At 39.4% G+C, this 16,883-nt stretch overlaps 1 protein-coding gene across 1 annotated transcript in view; it reads left to right on the top strand.

The window, feature by feature from the left end:
• Positions 1–12,788, top strand: part of LOC117873920 (myotubularin-related protein 13-like) — a 40,731-nt gene extending 27,943 nt beyond the window's left edge. Inside the window, exons 8-10 of the mRNA XM_034763822.1 lie at positions 8,346–8,550; positions 10,512–10,621; positions 12,470–12,788. Coding sequence (XP_034619713.1) covers positions 8,346–8,550; positions 10,512–10,621; positions 12,470–12,682 — 528 coding nt within the window. The 3' untranslated portion in view covers positions 12,683–12,788. The remainder of the gene's footprint in view (positions 1–8,345; positions 8,551–10,511; positions 10,622–12,469) is intronic.
• Positions 12,789–16,883: the final 4,095 nt, after the last annotated feature.

Raw genomic sequence — 16,883 nt, 5'->3', positions numbered from 1 at the left:
GGGCTTAGACCGGATGTACCCACAACAACGTCAGCCCGTTCCGACGTGAGATCTCAACCTGGTTCTTTCCAAGCTCACAGGGCCTCCATTCGAGCCACTGGCCACCTGTTCACTTCTGTACCTATCCTGGAAGACAGCCTTCCTCGTAGCCATCACCTCAGCAAGGCGCGTGTCTGAACTCAGGGCGCTTACATCTGAGCCCCCTTACACGGTTTTCCATAAGGATAAAGTGCAGCTTCGTCCACATCCTGCCTTTCTTCCTAAGGTGGTCTCTCCGTTTCACATCAATCAGGATATATTTCTCCCAGTCTTCCATCCTAAACCACATGCTACTCGCCAAGACCAGCGTTTGCATTCTTTGGACGTACGCAGGGCCCTGGCTTTCTATATTGACCGCACAAAGCACTTTAGAAAGACGACGCAACTCTTCGTTGCAGTGGCTGACCGAATGCAAGGCTTACCGGTCTCCTCACAATGCCTATCCTCCTGGATCATGTCTTGCATCCGGACTTGCTATGACCTGGCCGGTGTCTCAACACCGCACCTCACCGTTCACTCAACGAGGGCCCAAGCTTCCTCGACTGCCTTCCTGGCTCAAGTTCCGATCCAGGACATTTGTAGAGCTGCAGTTTGGTCGTCAGTCCACACATTCGCAGCTCACTATGCGCTGGTGCAGCAATCCAGAGACGATTCTGCATTCGGGTCAGCGGTTTTGCACACAGCGATGTCTCACTCCGACCCCACCACCTAGGTAAGGCTTGGGAGTCACCTGATTGGAATCGATATGAGCAAGCACTCAAAGAAGAAAAGACGGTTACTCACCGTTGTAACTGTTGTTCTTCGAGATGTGTTGCTCATATCCATTCCAAACCCGCCCCCCTTCCCCACTGTCGGAGTAGCCGGCAAGAAGGAACTGAGGGGGCGCCGGGTCGGCTGGGGTATATATCCAGCGCCATGAAGGCGCCACTCTAGGGGGCTCCACAGCCGACCCGCCGGGTGTTGCTAGGGTAGAAAATTCTCCGACGATCGTGCACGTGGCGCGCGCACACCTGATTGGAATGGATATGAGCAACACATCTCGAAGAACAACAGTTACAACGGTGAGTAACCGTCTTATATCCTGAGTAGACGCGACAGTTATAGAAGCCTATTATGTGATTCCGTTGCAGCACAGCACATAAGTGTTGAGACTGAGGCCAGCCTCATACTGATTACGTAGCAGCTAATGTAGAGATCATTCTAATAGAACAGATGAATCAATGTCCTGCCCTGCTCTGAACATAAGGTTGCACAGTTTTTTTCTTTTTTACTTAGAAAGAATCTCTTACTTGCAATTTGCGGTGGAGGGCAAATGGGTTTTTTGGACTAAAAAGTAAGTAATAAAGAACACAGAATTGTGAATGAAATATGAAATGAATGTGAATTGTCATGTCTTTAACTGCCTTTTCTGAGTCCAGCATTCCTGAATAAAATTCTTTTCAGGGATTGAGTATATTCAGCAATCTTTGCAGCTATGCATAATGCTCCAGATCAGTCTAAATGCATCTATATTGGCACAAGGCTTTTTACCCAGGCAAAAACTATTAATACAAAAATATTAACATTTGCATTGAGCCAGGGTTGCAAATCTCAGTTTCACCAAATTTTTCTTAATATCATATTACCATCCCTGCAAGTATTGCTTATCAAACTGAGGGACGATTTAGATACCTTTTGTATAAAAATAAAATCACTTGAGCCCCAATGTTTCTTCAGCTGAGCTGTTTTAAGGACCTTGCATAGTATCCAAATTAATGTTTGGAAGATTAGGCCAATTTCTGTTTTCTTCAGATGGAGAGTATGAATTTGTTATACTTTAAACTAGTTTTGCTTGACAAATAATTCTTAGATCAAAGCATTTCAGATCAAGGGTGGGAAAAACTTAAAAGGTTTTTAGGATTAAGAACTGTAGACTTTTTTTAAAGTTGCAATGGTCCATAAAAAGCTGTAATACAATTTTGAAATAATATTGTTTTGAAGCATGTTTTTCTAATTAAATTGATTACTTTATAGCTTATGCTTTAAAATAATTTTAATTTCATCACAGTCCATTGGTTGAAGGGCTGTAATACTGCTCGACAGCCAAAATGCTTCTGAAATAAATGTAGTCAAACTTTACTAGTTCTGGGTCACTGAGAACGAAAATGATGCTTAAAATTGTTGATTCGCTCTAGTTTTCAAGATATGCTATTGGGTCAGTATATACGACCCATGACTTGGGAATGGCGGAGGATAAGTGAGTTATAAAGGGAAGGGATCTCAATTTAAACCAGAAATGACTAAAATACATCGTTGACTGGCTCTATGAATAAATCTATGACTGGGTTTGGACAGTACTTGCTTTTTAGGCAAAACAATGAATGATGCAATCTGAAGATGGTATTGCGTCATACATGATATGAATTGCATCATGTTATTCCTAGAAGTCATGGATGATGCAATCATAACGGAGCTTACATCACTCTGCTGAACAAATTGCCCTATATCAGCTCTAGAAATCACACAGTGTCATGCTCTCTTATTTCTCAGTGTTTGATTTTGCAAAGGGACACATTTCTGTTTAGCCAAAGTGAGCAGAGATGCCTCGTACTTGTGTGAACAGTGTAGATAACTTCTGCTATGTTTGTGGTGAAGTGACTTTTGCATCACAAAAGCGCAGTATAACCACTATGGTTAAGAAAGCCTATCACCTTTATTTTGGCTGCAAAATTGGAGATCAGGACAAGAGGTGGGCCCCACACATATGCTGCAACACTTGTGCAACAAATCTTCGCCAGTGGTTGAACAGGAAAAGGAAACCTGTGCCTTTTGCAGTGCCAATGATTTGGAGAGAGCCAACAGATCATACCAGCAATTGTTACTTCTGCATGGTGCCTCCAGTTGGGAAAGGTGTGTCAAAGAAGAAAAAGTGGACTGTGCATTATCCAAACATTCCATCACCTATACACCCAGTACCCCACGGAGAAGGACTGCTGGTTCCTGATGCACCAGAATCATTCTCACTTGAGTCAGATGAGGAAGAGGATGAAACTTCTGGTCCTGAACCATCAATGTCACAGGATCCACATTTTCTCCCATCCTCCTCCTCTGAACCACACCTCATAACACAAGGTGAACTGAATGACCTTGTCAGGGATTTGGAACTACCCAAGAGTAAGGCAGAGGAGTTAGGCTCCAGACTACAGCAGTGGAATCTCCTGGCAGGTGATGTTAGGGTTTCCACGTTCCGTGACCGTCAAAAGGATCTTGTCCCATTCTTCTTCATGGAAGGTGATCTTGTAGCCTGCAACAACATCGATGGTGTGATGGCAGCCCTCAACATCGTTCACGATCCAGATGAGTGGAGACTGTTCATTGATTCATCGAAGACGAGTCTTAAAGCTGTTTTACTGCATAATGGCAATATTTTGCCATCAATTCCAGTTGGTCATGCAGTCCATATGAAGGAAACCTATGACAACATGAAACAACTTTTGAGGTGCATAAACTATGACCAACATCAGTGGCAGCTTTGTGGCGATTTGAAGGTTGTTGCTCTCTTGCTTGGTCTGCAGACTGAATACACAAAATACTGCTGTTTTCTCTGCGAATGGGATAGTCGTGCAAGAGATTCCCACTACATCAAGAAAGATTGGCCACTCCGACAGTCATTGGAGCCTGTGAGGAAAAGTGTTCAGCATCCACCACTTGTTGAATCAAGGAAGATTTTGTTACCACCCATACACATCAAGCTGGGTCTGATGAAGAACTTTGTCAAGGCCATTGACAAAACACAAGGAGCTTTCAAGTACCTCTGTGGAAAATTTTCAAGGTTAAGTGAAGCTAAGATAAAGGAAGGTGTCTTTGTTGGTCCTCAGATTCGTGAACTTCTTCGCGATGATGCATTTGACCATGCACTGCGTGGCAAGGAAAAGACGGCAATGAAAGCATTCCAGTTAGTGGCAATAAATTTTCTCAGAAACAACAAGGCAGACAACTACAGGTTGTTGGTGGAAAACCTCCTCAAGGCATACAAAAGCTTTGGTTGCAACATGTCACTAAAGATACATTTTTTGCACTCTCATCTAGATTTTTTTCCACCAAACTGCGGAGCAGTGAGCGACGAGCACGGCGAGCAATTTCACCAGGACATTACAACAATGGAGAAACGCTATCAGGGCAAATGGAGCCCATCAATGCTTGCCGACTATTGCTAGACAGTGACAAGAGATGCTCCATTTAATGAATACAAGAGACAAGCCAAGAAGCGCCGAGTAGACACTGAATAGAACTAAACTATGTACATAATAGTTTTTTTGCCTTTTGTTTCATAATCAATTTTATTTATATAACCCTTTTGCTGATTTTTAAAGTGTTACATAAACAGGACAGGTGAAATATTATCATGTAAAGCAACCATAAACACATGAAAAGACCTAGGTTTACAATTTATGATTAAAACTCTACTATCTACACAATATACATAGACATAAAATGTAAAAACTTAAATATCTTAGAAACAGTAGCCAATCAGTTGTTTTAATTGTCATATTTGAATTTAGCACATCAAAATACATAATAAATAGCACATTTTATCTCTGAAGCAGACGACTTCTCAAAAATTGTAGACCAGTGTAATTGGTCTTGGTACTCTTTATCCTCTCTGTTTTAAAAGGAGTTGACACATGATGTCTTTTCTAGGACCTTGACTTGGTGACCACTAAGGCATGAGGCATATACAATCCTAGAAATGTAGGGCTGGAAGCAACCTTGAGAGGTCATTTAGTCCATCCCTACATGCTTATGTAGAAGCAAGTATACCTAGTCCATCCCTGACAATTGTTTGTCCAACCTCTTCTTAAAAACCTGTAGCGATGGGGATTCCATAACCTCCCTTGGTGTAACCCTATTCCAGAACTTAACTATTCTTATAGTTAGAAAGCTTTTCCTAATATCTAACCTAAATCTGCAGATTGTCCTACCTTCAGTGGTCTTGAAGAGTAATTGATCACTGTCTTCTTTATGACAGTCTTTAACACATTTGAAGGCTGTCCCCCTATAGTCTTCTTTTCTCACACCTAGTTTTTTTAAGCTTTCCTTATAGATTGTGGTAGACATTTACTGGTATTTGTAAATACCAAGGCTCAGAGAGTAATTGGTTAGTGAGGTGCAGAGGAGGTGGTCAAGATCACCGTGTTGTACTACAGAGCTTTCGTTTCACTTAGTTTCATGGACCTACCCCAGCTTACTGTCTTAAATGATTTCAGCATCCATGCAGACAATAGCTGTACTAGGCTGTCTAAAGATCATACATCTGATATTAGCCTTTCCCATCTGGATTGGGGCTCTATCCATATAGGTGGAAATTCTTTAGATACTGGTTTTGAACTGAGTTTTTAGAAGGTTGAAAACTGTCCTGATATGGTCCAGTCACCTCCTGTTTGACATTAAAACTTACTTTTGCCCCCATCATGGCAGAAGACTTATTTTACTGGTCTACTCAGGAAGACTGAATGACCTGATGGTACTATTTAGTTTTCTAAGGGTAAATACGCTACTGCTGATGTCCATGCCTATCAGTATCCTCAGCGTTCGCTCCCTATATGTCATCCTCAAAGATTATTTTGATATTCAAATTATCTGCAAAAGAAGAACTATGAACTATCTGGGATGAAGGTGAGACTCCAGTGGTGAAAATTACGCACCAAGTCTGATTTCAGCCTAGAGGGATTTTAAGGTTCTTTGCCATATCTATATTGGAGGCATAAGGAAGATAGTCTCTCTCCCCAGGGCATTCTTAGTATGGAGAATTTGTTTTTTTCCCGCATCAGATCCAGGATCTGTACATTTTTAAGACATGGTGTAAGGCCTCTCTCTCTCTCTCTCTCTCTCTCTCTCTTCTTCCATGCTTTTGCTTAATTAAGGTTGATTTTAGTGATCGGAAACCCATAGTTTTGCAGCAGTACAGATGTCTTCTTAACACTTTGTACAATGCTCAGAAACTTTAGGCACTTTTATAAACAAAAATGGATAAATAAGTAACTATAAGAGTAATGTAAAAATATGAGGAAAGGAAAATTTAGGGTGAATATCACAAAATATTTGTTAATGGTAATATCTGTTACACTGTGAAATAGCCTTCCAAAAGGAATAATGGAAGTCCTAATCTCTTAAGTTATTTAAAACTGAAAAAAGCAAAAACCTTGGAGAATATTCTTTAGGGAACCATACTACATTAATTTCCATTGAATAGACAAGATGACCTGTATAGAGACATGGTGGGTAAGATCATCTCTTTTATTGGACCAACTTCTGTTGGTGAGAGAGGCAAGATCAGGGCCACCCAGAGGATTCAGAGGGCCTGGGGCAAAGCGGGGGAGCAGCGGCTCTTGTACCCACCGGTGGCGGTCCGGGATTTCAGCAGCCAGGGGCACTTCAGTCGCTCCGCGTCTTCAGCAGGACTGAAGGACCCCCCGCCGCCTAAATGCCGCCGAAGACCCGGACTGCCGCCGGGCCAGGGCTTGCGGGGCCCCTGCAGGGTCCGGGGCCTGGAGCAAATTGCCCCACTTGCCGCCCCTGGGCGGCCCTGGACAAGATTGTCCAAATTGGTCCAATAAAAGATATTACCTCACCCACCTTGTGTCTCTAATATCTTGCGACCCATATGGCTACAACTGTACTGCATACAAGATGACCTCTGAACTTTTCCATTTCTCTGATTCAAAGACCCTATGTCCCAACTCCCTGTTACATATCTGTTTTGCTGTTGTGGTTTTGGCCCTTCTTTTCTTCTTCTAGTTGATTTTTTGTCCATATCCTCCAAGTTGTGTCTAGTGAATACAGTGAGCTATAGAGCCATATTGAGCTTCTCTTCAGGCAGGAGTTTAGTAGCTACAGAGACATGCCCACTGATGGAAACCTGGTAAAGTGTGGTACACAAAACTGCATTTTCACTTTGTGAATCTTATATTTATATATTGTGCTCTTGAAATACTCCTTCTCCTGACTGTGTAGAGAAACTATGCTAGACCTGGGCATGAAAGAAGCAAGGAAAATCCAGTCTCTGCAACATAATGGACAGAAACCAGATAGTTTTGTACCATAAACCAAAAGAACTCTCTCATCAAAGTCCTCATATTGATGTTCCCAAAGCACTCCCCTTTCTAATGCTCTAATTTATATATTGTCTGCCGCAGACACTATTCTAGAAATTTCCGTGAACATGCAAGGAACACACTAGTTCTTCCTTGCTCAGAGGAGAGAAATATGTTATAAACAACATATATGTAACCAGTCATGCAGAAGATCACTTAACACTTTCATTTGCCCTTGCTATAATGATGTAGACTTGATTGGACAAACAGAAAATCCCTTGGATTTCCAGAAAGATTCAATATGCTATCACTGCTCTGTTGTGCTGCAAGAGGGCAGAGGAAACCTGAAACTTATACCGAGGGTGAAATTCTAATTGAATTCCTTCCAAAAATTATGTATCTTGTAATTAATACAGATAGAACAAGGTTTTGTGCATTCTTACTCTATGACTAAGAAATTACTCTATTAAATTCTTATTTTGTGTTCATTATTATGGTGTCTGTGTGGCTGGAGACATTTATATATTTCAGCTACTCAACCTAGTGAAATGACTGTGTATCACACCACTCCTCTAACCTTTCCAATAGTGAAAGGGTTGGCTGTTTTGGTTACCTACCAGCTAAGTGTCAGTTGTGCACTAAGTTAAGTTTATCTGGCTTAATTTAAGCAATCATTTCCATTTTCTCCCTTTCTCCTCTGAGTTGCTTTGAATGCCAACAAAACTCATTTTGTAAATTGTGTGGCTGAGGAGCATACTGTGACATTTCTCTGTCATTTCAACATCATATGAGCTTACCCAGGAATTAAACTGTTCATAAAATCCTTTAAAATCATAAAAGTGAAGTTGATAAAGTTACAGTTAAGGGGATTGGATTGATGAGAATTTGGAACATAACATTTTGAGTACGTAGAGTTTTTATTCTTTAAGCATAAGGGGCACACAAATTGTCCATGAAATTGGGCTTTACACTTTTTCAACAAGCCAAATATTCAATGCCTGAAAAATGTAGAAGAATTTTTTGTGCTTGTGCAAAGATTATTGTAATGCTAAAATGTTCTGGTGCTGTTACAAAGACTAAGGCCTTTTTCAGTAGCGGGGAGCACCTGCCAACTTCACCTATTGTGTGACTAGTCTTTATTTGTCTGTGTTCCAAGATATTGTGCTGCTTCTATATGAAGTGTTAATATAAAATAACTATTTTAGTGTAAGATGTTATGTTGTTTGGTTGCAGGAGAATCCAAATCCTCACATGGCATTCCAGAAAGTTCCACGGCCCACGGAGGGATCCCATTTACGAGTTCATATCCTTCCTTTCCCCAAAATTAATGACAGCCGGGTTAAGGAGCTAATTCAAGAAGGCCTGGCTAAGAACCAAAGTGCACCACCGGCTACTCGGGTAGAAAAAAAGTGTGTGGTTCCTGCTGGTCCGCCTGTTGGTATGTTGCATTGTTATCTGCCGTATATTTATAAATCCATATTAGCATGAGTGAAAACATCTACTTTAATTAAAATGTGTTTTAATGGGGTGTTTTACTGAGAGATGAGGGAAGGCAAGAAGGGAATTCCTATCGTAATGAATTGAACATATCATTAATATATCAAATTTGTTGTTCCCAATTCAGCACTTATGTAGTGGGTTGGTTTCAGAATTAATGTAAGATCAATGTGCCATTTCAATACCTTTTTTAATAGGAGCTAGGTATTATAAACTTTCTCAGAACAAATCCAGGTAGAAAGTTTCCCAAAGAAATGAGGAACTTGCCTTTATCTGATTGAACTGTAGATTTTCCAGTGTACACCTTTTTAATATTAATTCCCTTTCCTCATGTTGGCTATGTCAGCACACATAGGAGCTCTTATGTGTGTGTGTGTGGGGGGGAAAGGCATATTCTGCTCTCATATCCATGGCGTTCTCTCTATTTTTGATGGGGGGAAGGTGGAGGGGGAGAGGGAAAGCAAGAGCAAGAGAATGCTAGATCTATCAAATAATCTCTAGAATTCAGCAAATTCTAGATAGGAGAACCGGGTTGTAAACTTGCTTTTCAAGTCAGAAGATCATTTAAATGCTTGATTCTTCTGAGGATTTTTATTATGGAGGATCCAGTTTTGTAAATTCTTTGAAACAGCTCTAGGTTCCTCTATTTTAAGAAACCATGTATTATTTAATCAGGTTATCAAAAAGGATGGTTCTTAGCACAATACACACAATGTTCATTGGACTGTCAACAGAAAAATCTGGCTACCTGAAATTTGTCATGGTTCATTGATTTGCACATTTTTGAGTGTAAGAATCCTCATGTGAAAATGAATTACCCCCTTTGTTTTAGTAGAAGAATGAGATACATCAGGTTGCATGCAAGACTTGAGTGTCTGCTTTACACTTGTTTCGGTGTACATGATAACAGAAGTAATGGATAGTGAACTATCAATTTATTTAATAAATGCTTTGTGTTTTGTTTCTTTAAAAACTAGGCAAATATGGAACTATGCAGTTGTTTAACCTACAGCTGGCTAAAAAATAAGACCTATTTTAATTAGCCACTGCAGTTTGTTGGATTTAAAACTTAGGAGAGATAACTGATATGGTTGTACACTTTTGCAGCAAGGCAAAATAAAGATGCAAAGCATGCATAACAGAGGTTGTCAGAGAGAGAGTATAACTTCAGGAAAGTGAAATTACAAACAGAAATTTGAAGTGTTTCTGTAATATTGAGTTTGGTGAGTGTAAAAAAAAAAGTATGGTTAGCATTGTGAGATGGAGCCGAAGAAAGGTTCTACACTAATTCATTATCAACTGGCCTGGTAGCGACTCCAACATTAATCTGTGTGTGTGGACAAACCAAAGAAGAGCGATTAAGACGAGGAGCCAGGAAGGGCAGAAATTAAAAAAAAAGAAATACTGTTGTACTCATGTAACTGTGATTTCCATCCCTGTACAGTAAGATGAAAATAAATGACAGGGTCATAGAATTCACTTTTTTCATGCCATATTGATTAAGATAGTGATCTTGAAATCCAGACTCAATTAGTATGTTAATACCATTAATTTAGTTTTACAGGTTGGAGTCTGGTTGTCTATATGAAACAGACAACCAAAACAAGCAAATAAATACTCCACTTAAAATTCAGAGCACGACCACCAGCAAGCCAGCGGCAGGCTGTCCTGCATAAGGGTAACTGAAAAAAAGCAAGACTGAGCAAGAACTTGTTTTTAAAGGCTACTTAACAGTTTGTAAATTCCTTCTCATATAAGCCTAATAATGACAAACAACTTAGCAAAATAAAATTTAGATTTGAAGCCATGTTAGGATTTTTCTAAAAGTACTGTCTAATTACTATTTGTGGCTTTTACAGAGAAACTGTTTTACATTTGTGTGTACTTCTCTTTCTTTGTTAGTTTCCATAATGGAAAAGGCCAGTACAGTTTTCAACAGTGCACAGAGGCTGGAAGTTGTTAGAAACTGCATCTCATTCATATTTGAAAATAAAAATTTGGAGACTGAAAAGGTAATAATAATAATAAAGTTAACTCTCCTAAATAAGCATTTACTGCCTCCAAGTTAAACTAGCACATGGTAAGTGACTGAGTGACCTCCTCTCAAACCCTGTCACATTTCTTGTTGTGTATTTTAATGTTCATTATCTGTTCAGTCATTTAAATGTGTGATAATGGTAAGCAGTATAACCACCAAATTGTCTAAATACAGTACCATATGGTAGTGCGCAATTGCTCCCTCTGAAGACCTGTTTTTAATGTTCAGTATGATCATTCAATTTTTGGCTAACCATCCAGAGATTATTCATCACATATTATTTTCCATATGGGTTTACAAAAAAGATAATTGAGAGTTTCAGCCTAATTGTTCCAGTTGTGAGGAATGTAAACAAAATATAGGCATAGTCATTTAATCTCATTGTTTGCCAACAGGTGCTCTATTGAACTTTTCAACTAAGTTAATTTCTTGTCTGTTTTAAAAGTGATAACAGAATTTAGTACAATGTATAGAACACAGGACAGTGCTTAACTATTTGACTCATTTTTAGTAAAATCCACTAGTAACTTGCCACAATTGTTGTCCTTGATAGTTTTATTACTTCTGCCTTTCAGATATGGCCAGCTTTTAATTTTACAACTATTAAATTCAACAGCATATCATTTATTTATTTATTTTTTACAACAAAAAGCTCAGGCCAGAAAACCAAGTGGATTGTCAGCTTGATTCAGAAAACAAATGAGAGCTTTAATTCTACTATTTTTTTTCCAGTTTTGTACATATATCACATATATAGTGGTGAAATCCATGTGATAAAATGAATTCTTAAGTGTCTTTGTCTCACCTGCATTGTGCCCACAAATCCACCTCTTTTGAGACTATTTCCAACACTCAAAACCTCTGAGCAACTTCTAGTGTCTGCATTTAAAGGGAGGGGGAAAAGTTGATCCAGAAATGTTATTTCTCCCCCACTCATTAGATTTGGAGGAAGTTGCCTTTCAAATTTCACAGATCTGTGGTTCATGCCAGACAGTATTCAATCCTGAAATAGGAACGTAGTTTAATTATGTCAGAACTCACCAAGGCTGTAAAATGACATATATTAGAAGTGAATTCTAGATATTATGTCTGGAAAAGTTATTTTAGGAAATTTGTAGAGATTTCTAAAATTTAGCTATAAATTTGCTCTCCATGGAGACCTGTATAGATGAGTTCATGTACTAAGTCACTTGGCTTTAGTAGTGGAGGGGTATGAAAGAATCCCAATAAAATTTGTAATAATTTTTCCAAGTATTTTTAAAATAGTTTTTCCATAAAATATGTAGTTTATTTAGAATAAATCATGGCATGGTATAAAGATTTTATTGGCACTTGTTTGGGATGATCCGCATAACATACTAGTGGCTCCACTGCTTGTGAATAATGTGTCCATCCCAATCTCATGCTGAAAAACTTTATAATTCACTATATATCAGGACAGATTCTCAGGACCTAGCCCATCATATGTTCTGTCTCTACCAGAGTGACAGAGAGCCCTCACTCTCATGCACAATAATCTTCTGACTGATTTCATATTCGTTTTGTTACTTATCTGTATTCATTTTTCCCCACTTCGAGATTTAGCAGAAAATTTCTGCAGTTGATTAATGGTGTATATAAAAAGAGCAATCAGAGCTTGAATGTCAATGCCTCGTTTAGCAAAAAATCAGTTATCATGAGAATTTGATGTTCTGGCTCTGGATTCATTTGGACTTTTAATTTACTGTTCTTATTTGAAGTGTCTTGACAAAGAATTAAAGACTGCCAGTATTTCAGTGACATTTCAGATCATTTTAATGAGGTTAGGATTTCTTCTCTGCAGACTCTGCCCGCTGCGTTGAGGGCACTAAAAGGAAAGGCAGCTCGACAGTGCCTCACACAGGAGCTAAGCCTGCATGTTCAGCAAAATCGGGCAATACTGGACCACCAGCAGTTTGATTACATAGTGCGGATGATGAACTGTACTTTACAGGTATTTTATGCTTCTTTTGGCCTCCTTTCCCATTCCTCCTTGGTTATTTTAAAACAGCATTGATTGTGATGGTGGGGAAACAAAACAGAGTTTGATCGGGGACAATGCAGTGTAGTAGATTTAACAAGTGTTACCTGTCCATAGAGTTCTGAGACCTTTAGAGTTGAAAAGATAACAAGCCAAGATCCATGTTGCTCTGGCCAAGTACATCTATTCAGTACCATAGTGTTAAATCTCCTTTCCATTCATACTGTAATATGATCAATTTTTTGTTTTCTTTTGAAAAATATTAATTATTCCATTAAGCATATTGCCATCCTTAAAGAAATTGCCTTTTAAAATTGTTTCAATTGATTTGAAGCCCAGGATCTGTCTATTTTATCCTATTTCTGTTGAGAACCTTAGCTTGAGTGTTGTTTACTGACATTTTGCACGGTGAAATCTAGTGGTTCTGAGAAGTGCCACCAATATGGACAAAAGCATAGACCATCCATTATCCAGTGAGTGGTGCCAATTGATTGGTACAATATCAGTTAGAGTCCCCTTTCACTATAGACAATCAGTACAGAAATGGATTCACTTGTCTCATGTGCCAAAGACAATTTTAACAGTAATAGTTTATTTTATCTAATTAATGATATTGTATGTTACATAGCAAAAAGTTATTTATTGGCTAGAGAGAAAATTCTGACTCCCTTGTAAAGATGACAGCTTTAATTTGGTTTCAGTTAACCAGTAAAAGTGGTTGGGGGACTGGTATTCATGCTTGTCAGTGATGAGATTTTAGTGTCAGAGGTACTCCCTACAGCTGTTTTTAGCTTGCTTTTGCGATGATCCTAATGATTTTTTTTTTTAAGTATTCCATAGCCAAAGTCTGACCAGCCTATTCCAACCAAACTAAAATAAAATAAACCGTGTAGATCATTTTGGCCTTCATTTGAACTATTTGGTCTGCCTATGTCGTGGCATGTACTTGTCAGAAATTGTAGGTCTGATCTAAAAGTCTGCAAGGTTTCAGCCTAACATCTGAATATGTTTAAAATATTTTACATTTTTAGAGTGTGATAATGTTTGCTGTGGGTAATTTAGATCTCTAACCTTTTTTCCTTTAAACCATTAAAGTTCTAAGAATTACATTGCAAAATGTAAAAGAAAGATCTTTGAATATCAGCTCATTACAGGTTTCTGTTCTTAAAACAAAGGGGCAAGCAAATTTGCTCATTTTAATTCATCTGGCTAGTTGTTTTAAAGATGTTTCTCCGTGTTTTAATATTAACTTTTTATGGTATGTATTGTACATTATGGTGTAATGAGAAGAAATTCAGAAAGATTATAGCATCTGTATTGTCATGTAGATTAAAAGAAAACAAAGAATACAGCCCCATAATTTAGGGCATGGTACCATTCTGTAATGTATATAATTTGTTACACTAAAAATAGTATGGCTTTTACTTTCAATTTATAATAAATTTAAATAGCTATAGATGTGTACATTGATTATTTGAATATGAACTGTGTATGACTGTATGATCCACTGTATCTTTCATAGTAAAAACTCACCACATCTTAGACTCATGCTGATATTGAATGTTCCTAATAGGCCCCAAGGTGAAAGCCTAGCTTTGAATTTGTTATTTATGGTCAACATGGGATTTATTAATATTTATATTTCTTCTTAGAACTGTGTGCTTTTCAGGGTCTAAGTTAACAGTCTGAACATTTTTAAAGCAGTGAAAGTTCCATGGCCGTGTGTCCAAATATCAGTAATGTTATTTTAGAAAAGCAGAGTTGGTCAAAATGAACCAAATCTAGATAACAGTGATTTTATCAATAATTAATTAAATAATTATTATTGCTTTCCCTAACCCTGAGATGTTCTGTTTCCTATACATAAGATGGCAAGTTTTTTTTCCAGTATGCATAAGATAGAGTATAATTACCACAATGAGGCTGTTTATTTCCTTTATCAAGCAGTTTTTATGCCAACGCAATGAAAAGTGGTTGGCAAAACACATAGGCCTCCTCCTGTGCATTTGTCTGTCACTCAAAAGCAAGATCAGCTCATAAACCTGTCTAAATAGTTCCATTCGCTTGGAATATGGAAGTAATTACATGAAAATAGCTGTGTTTGAGTAATATGACTTTTTCCAAGTTTGAAGAGATTGAGGTTCTTTAAGCAGTTATGAGGTGATGTCTGTTCAGCTGACAGGTATGTGTGTAGGACTGTGCTTATTCATGTTTTACATAAGATTTTGTATGTGTAATTACTTTGTTGAATTGTTTTTCTGTAATGCTGACTTTATTAAAACTACCAGAAGAGCGGTAAGAACACCCATTGTTTATATAAATAAGGGTTTTTTAGACATCCTAGCCCAGGGGTGGGCAAATTTTTTGGCCCGAGGGCACATCTGTGTATGGAAATTGTATGGTGGGCTATGAATGCTCACAAAATTGGGGGTTGGGGTGTGGGAGGAGGTAAGGGCTCCAGGTGGGGGAGTGGGCTCTATAGTGGGGCTGTGAATGAGGGATTCGGGGTGCAGGGGTGGGTGCTCCAGGCTGGGACCGAGGGATTCGGAGGGCGGGAGGGGGATCAGGGCTGAGGCAGTGGGTTGGGGTCCGGGAGGGGTTCAAGTGTGCAGGCTCTGGGTGGCGCTTACCTCAAGCAGCTCCCAGAAGCAGTGGCATGTCCCCCCTCCGGCTCTTACACAGGGGTGTGGCCAGGCAGCTCTGTGTGCTGCTCCGTCCACAGGTGCTGTCCGGAGGTGCCTCCCAGGCCAATGGGAGCTGTGGGGGCGGCACTTGGGGCAAGGGCAGCATGCAGAGCCCCCTGGCTGCCCCTACCCGTACAAACCGGAGGGGGGACATGCCACTGCTTCCAGGAGCCACGTGGAGCGGCGCAAGCCCCCAACCCTGCTTCCCGGCGGGAGCTTGAGGGCCGCATTAAAAAATCTGGAGGGCCGGATGCAGCCCCTGGGCTGTAGTTTGCCCACCTCTGTCTTAGTCTCATGCAAATATGTTCTCAGGGGCAAATCCACCACAGTTCTGCTTCATGAGAGGGACAGGATGTAGAATATTGCCTAGGAGAATCTGTATCTCAAGTTCCTGGCTGAGGAGAGGGAAAAGATGTAGCCAGTGGACTGACAAACCATGCAAATGATCTGGGCCAGTGGTCTCTGTAGGAGGAACATAGTGTGCTGTGACTCAGAGGTTTCAGCAGCAGCCACAGACTGGCTACAAAACTGATTCATGCCCTATCTCTGGGTTATGAAGGATTCCTTTTCTTCCCACATCTTCCTGTATATCCCCCTCGTAACATTCATTTACCCAGCTTTTGTGGTGGGGACATGAGTTTGGCCCTTCAGAAATATTCCTGGCCCAGTTATTTATGGGCTGTTAGAGAAATAAAAACAAAATTAGTAAAACTGTCCAGAACTGACCAAAACAAATTGTTAGTACTCCAAGCGACACCCACTAAATTAGCTTTTTTTTTTTTTTGAAGGCATACTATGTAAATAGTGAAATTATTTTACGCACACACTGTTTTCTGCTAGGACTTTTTTTTATTTGTCTGGCCTTCTGAAGCAATAGCATTTGAAGCTACCTGGCACATTTTAATAGCATTCTTAAACCTTTTCTGATTGGAGTCACCCAATATCATTTTTTTTTAAAGTATTGTTACTTTTGCGCTCATCCTATGTAGTCTGTAGATGTTAAATACTAGGCATTCAGGTGCAGCCTTTGAATGTAAATTTTTTGCTGAAGTCTTCTGAACTAATTGCTAAAATACTGTAAAGGTTTCATGAATGTTTCTTATCTAAGAATAACATGGTGACAAAAGTTTGACAGTATTTGCAGGCCGTCTTAGTTTGGAGCTATGATATTCTATCAGCAAGGGGAGGATTAAGACGCATGGCCTTTTTGAGTCATTGGAGCAGGGCTTAATAGTCAGAAGAGACTAGAGGAACAGTGTTGTTGTAAATGCCCTCTCCTCAAATTCTCAAAACAAGAGGTAGACTAGGATCCACCATTTGAAGAACCACACTTACTATATTGTAAGTAACCACTCTTTATCACTGAAGTGAGCACATCTAACTTAGAATATGCAGAGGGAACAGACATATTGAGTAAGAAGGTCTCTTTTCTGAGTATCTCCATACTTTTTTAAAACATGAAGTGGAGCCATCCATTTCTTAGTAGCAAACTTGGCCAATTTGCAAGATTTTCTGATTCTTTTTCAGACATTTATACAGTTAGGTAGAGATGT

This window comes from Trachemys scripta, chromosome 2 (genome assembly GCF_013100865.1).
Source record: "Trachemys scripta elegans isolate TJP31775 chromosome 2, CAS_Tse_1.0, whole genome shotgun sequence".
In the NCBI taxonomy this organism is placed as follows: domain Eukaryota; kingdom Metazoa; phylum Chordata; order Testudines; family Emydidae; genus Trachemys; species Trachemys scripta.
Note: the sequence above shows the minus strand (reverse complement) of the source record. Positions and strands in the feature narration are given on the sequence as shown.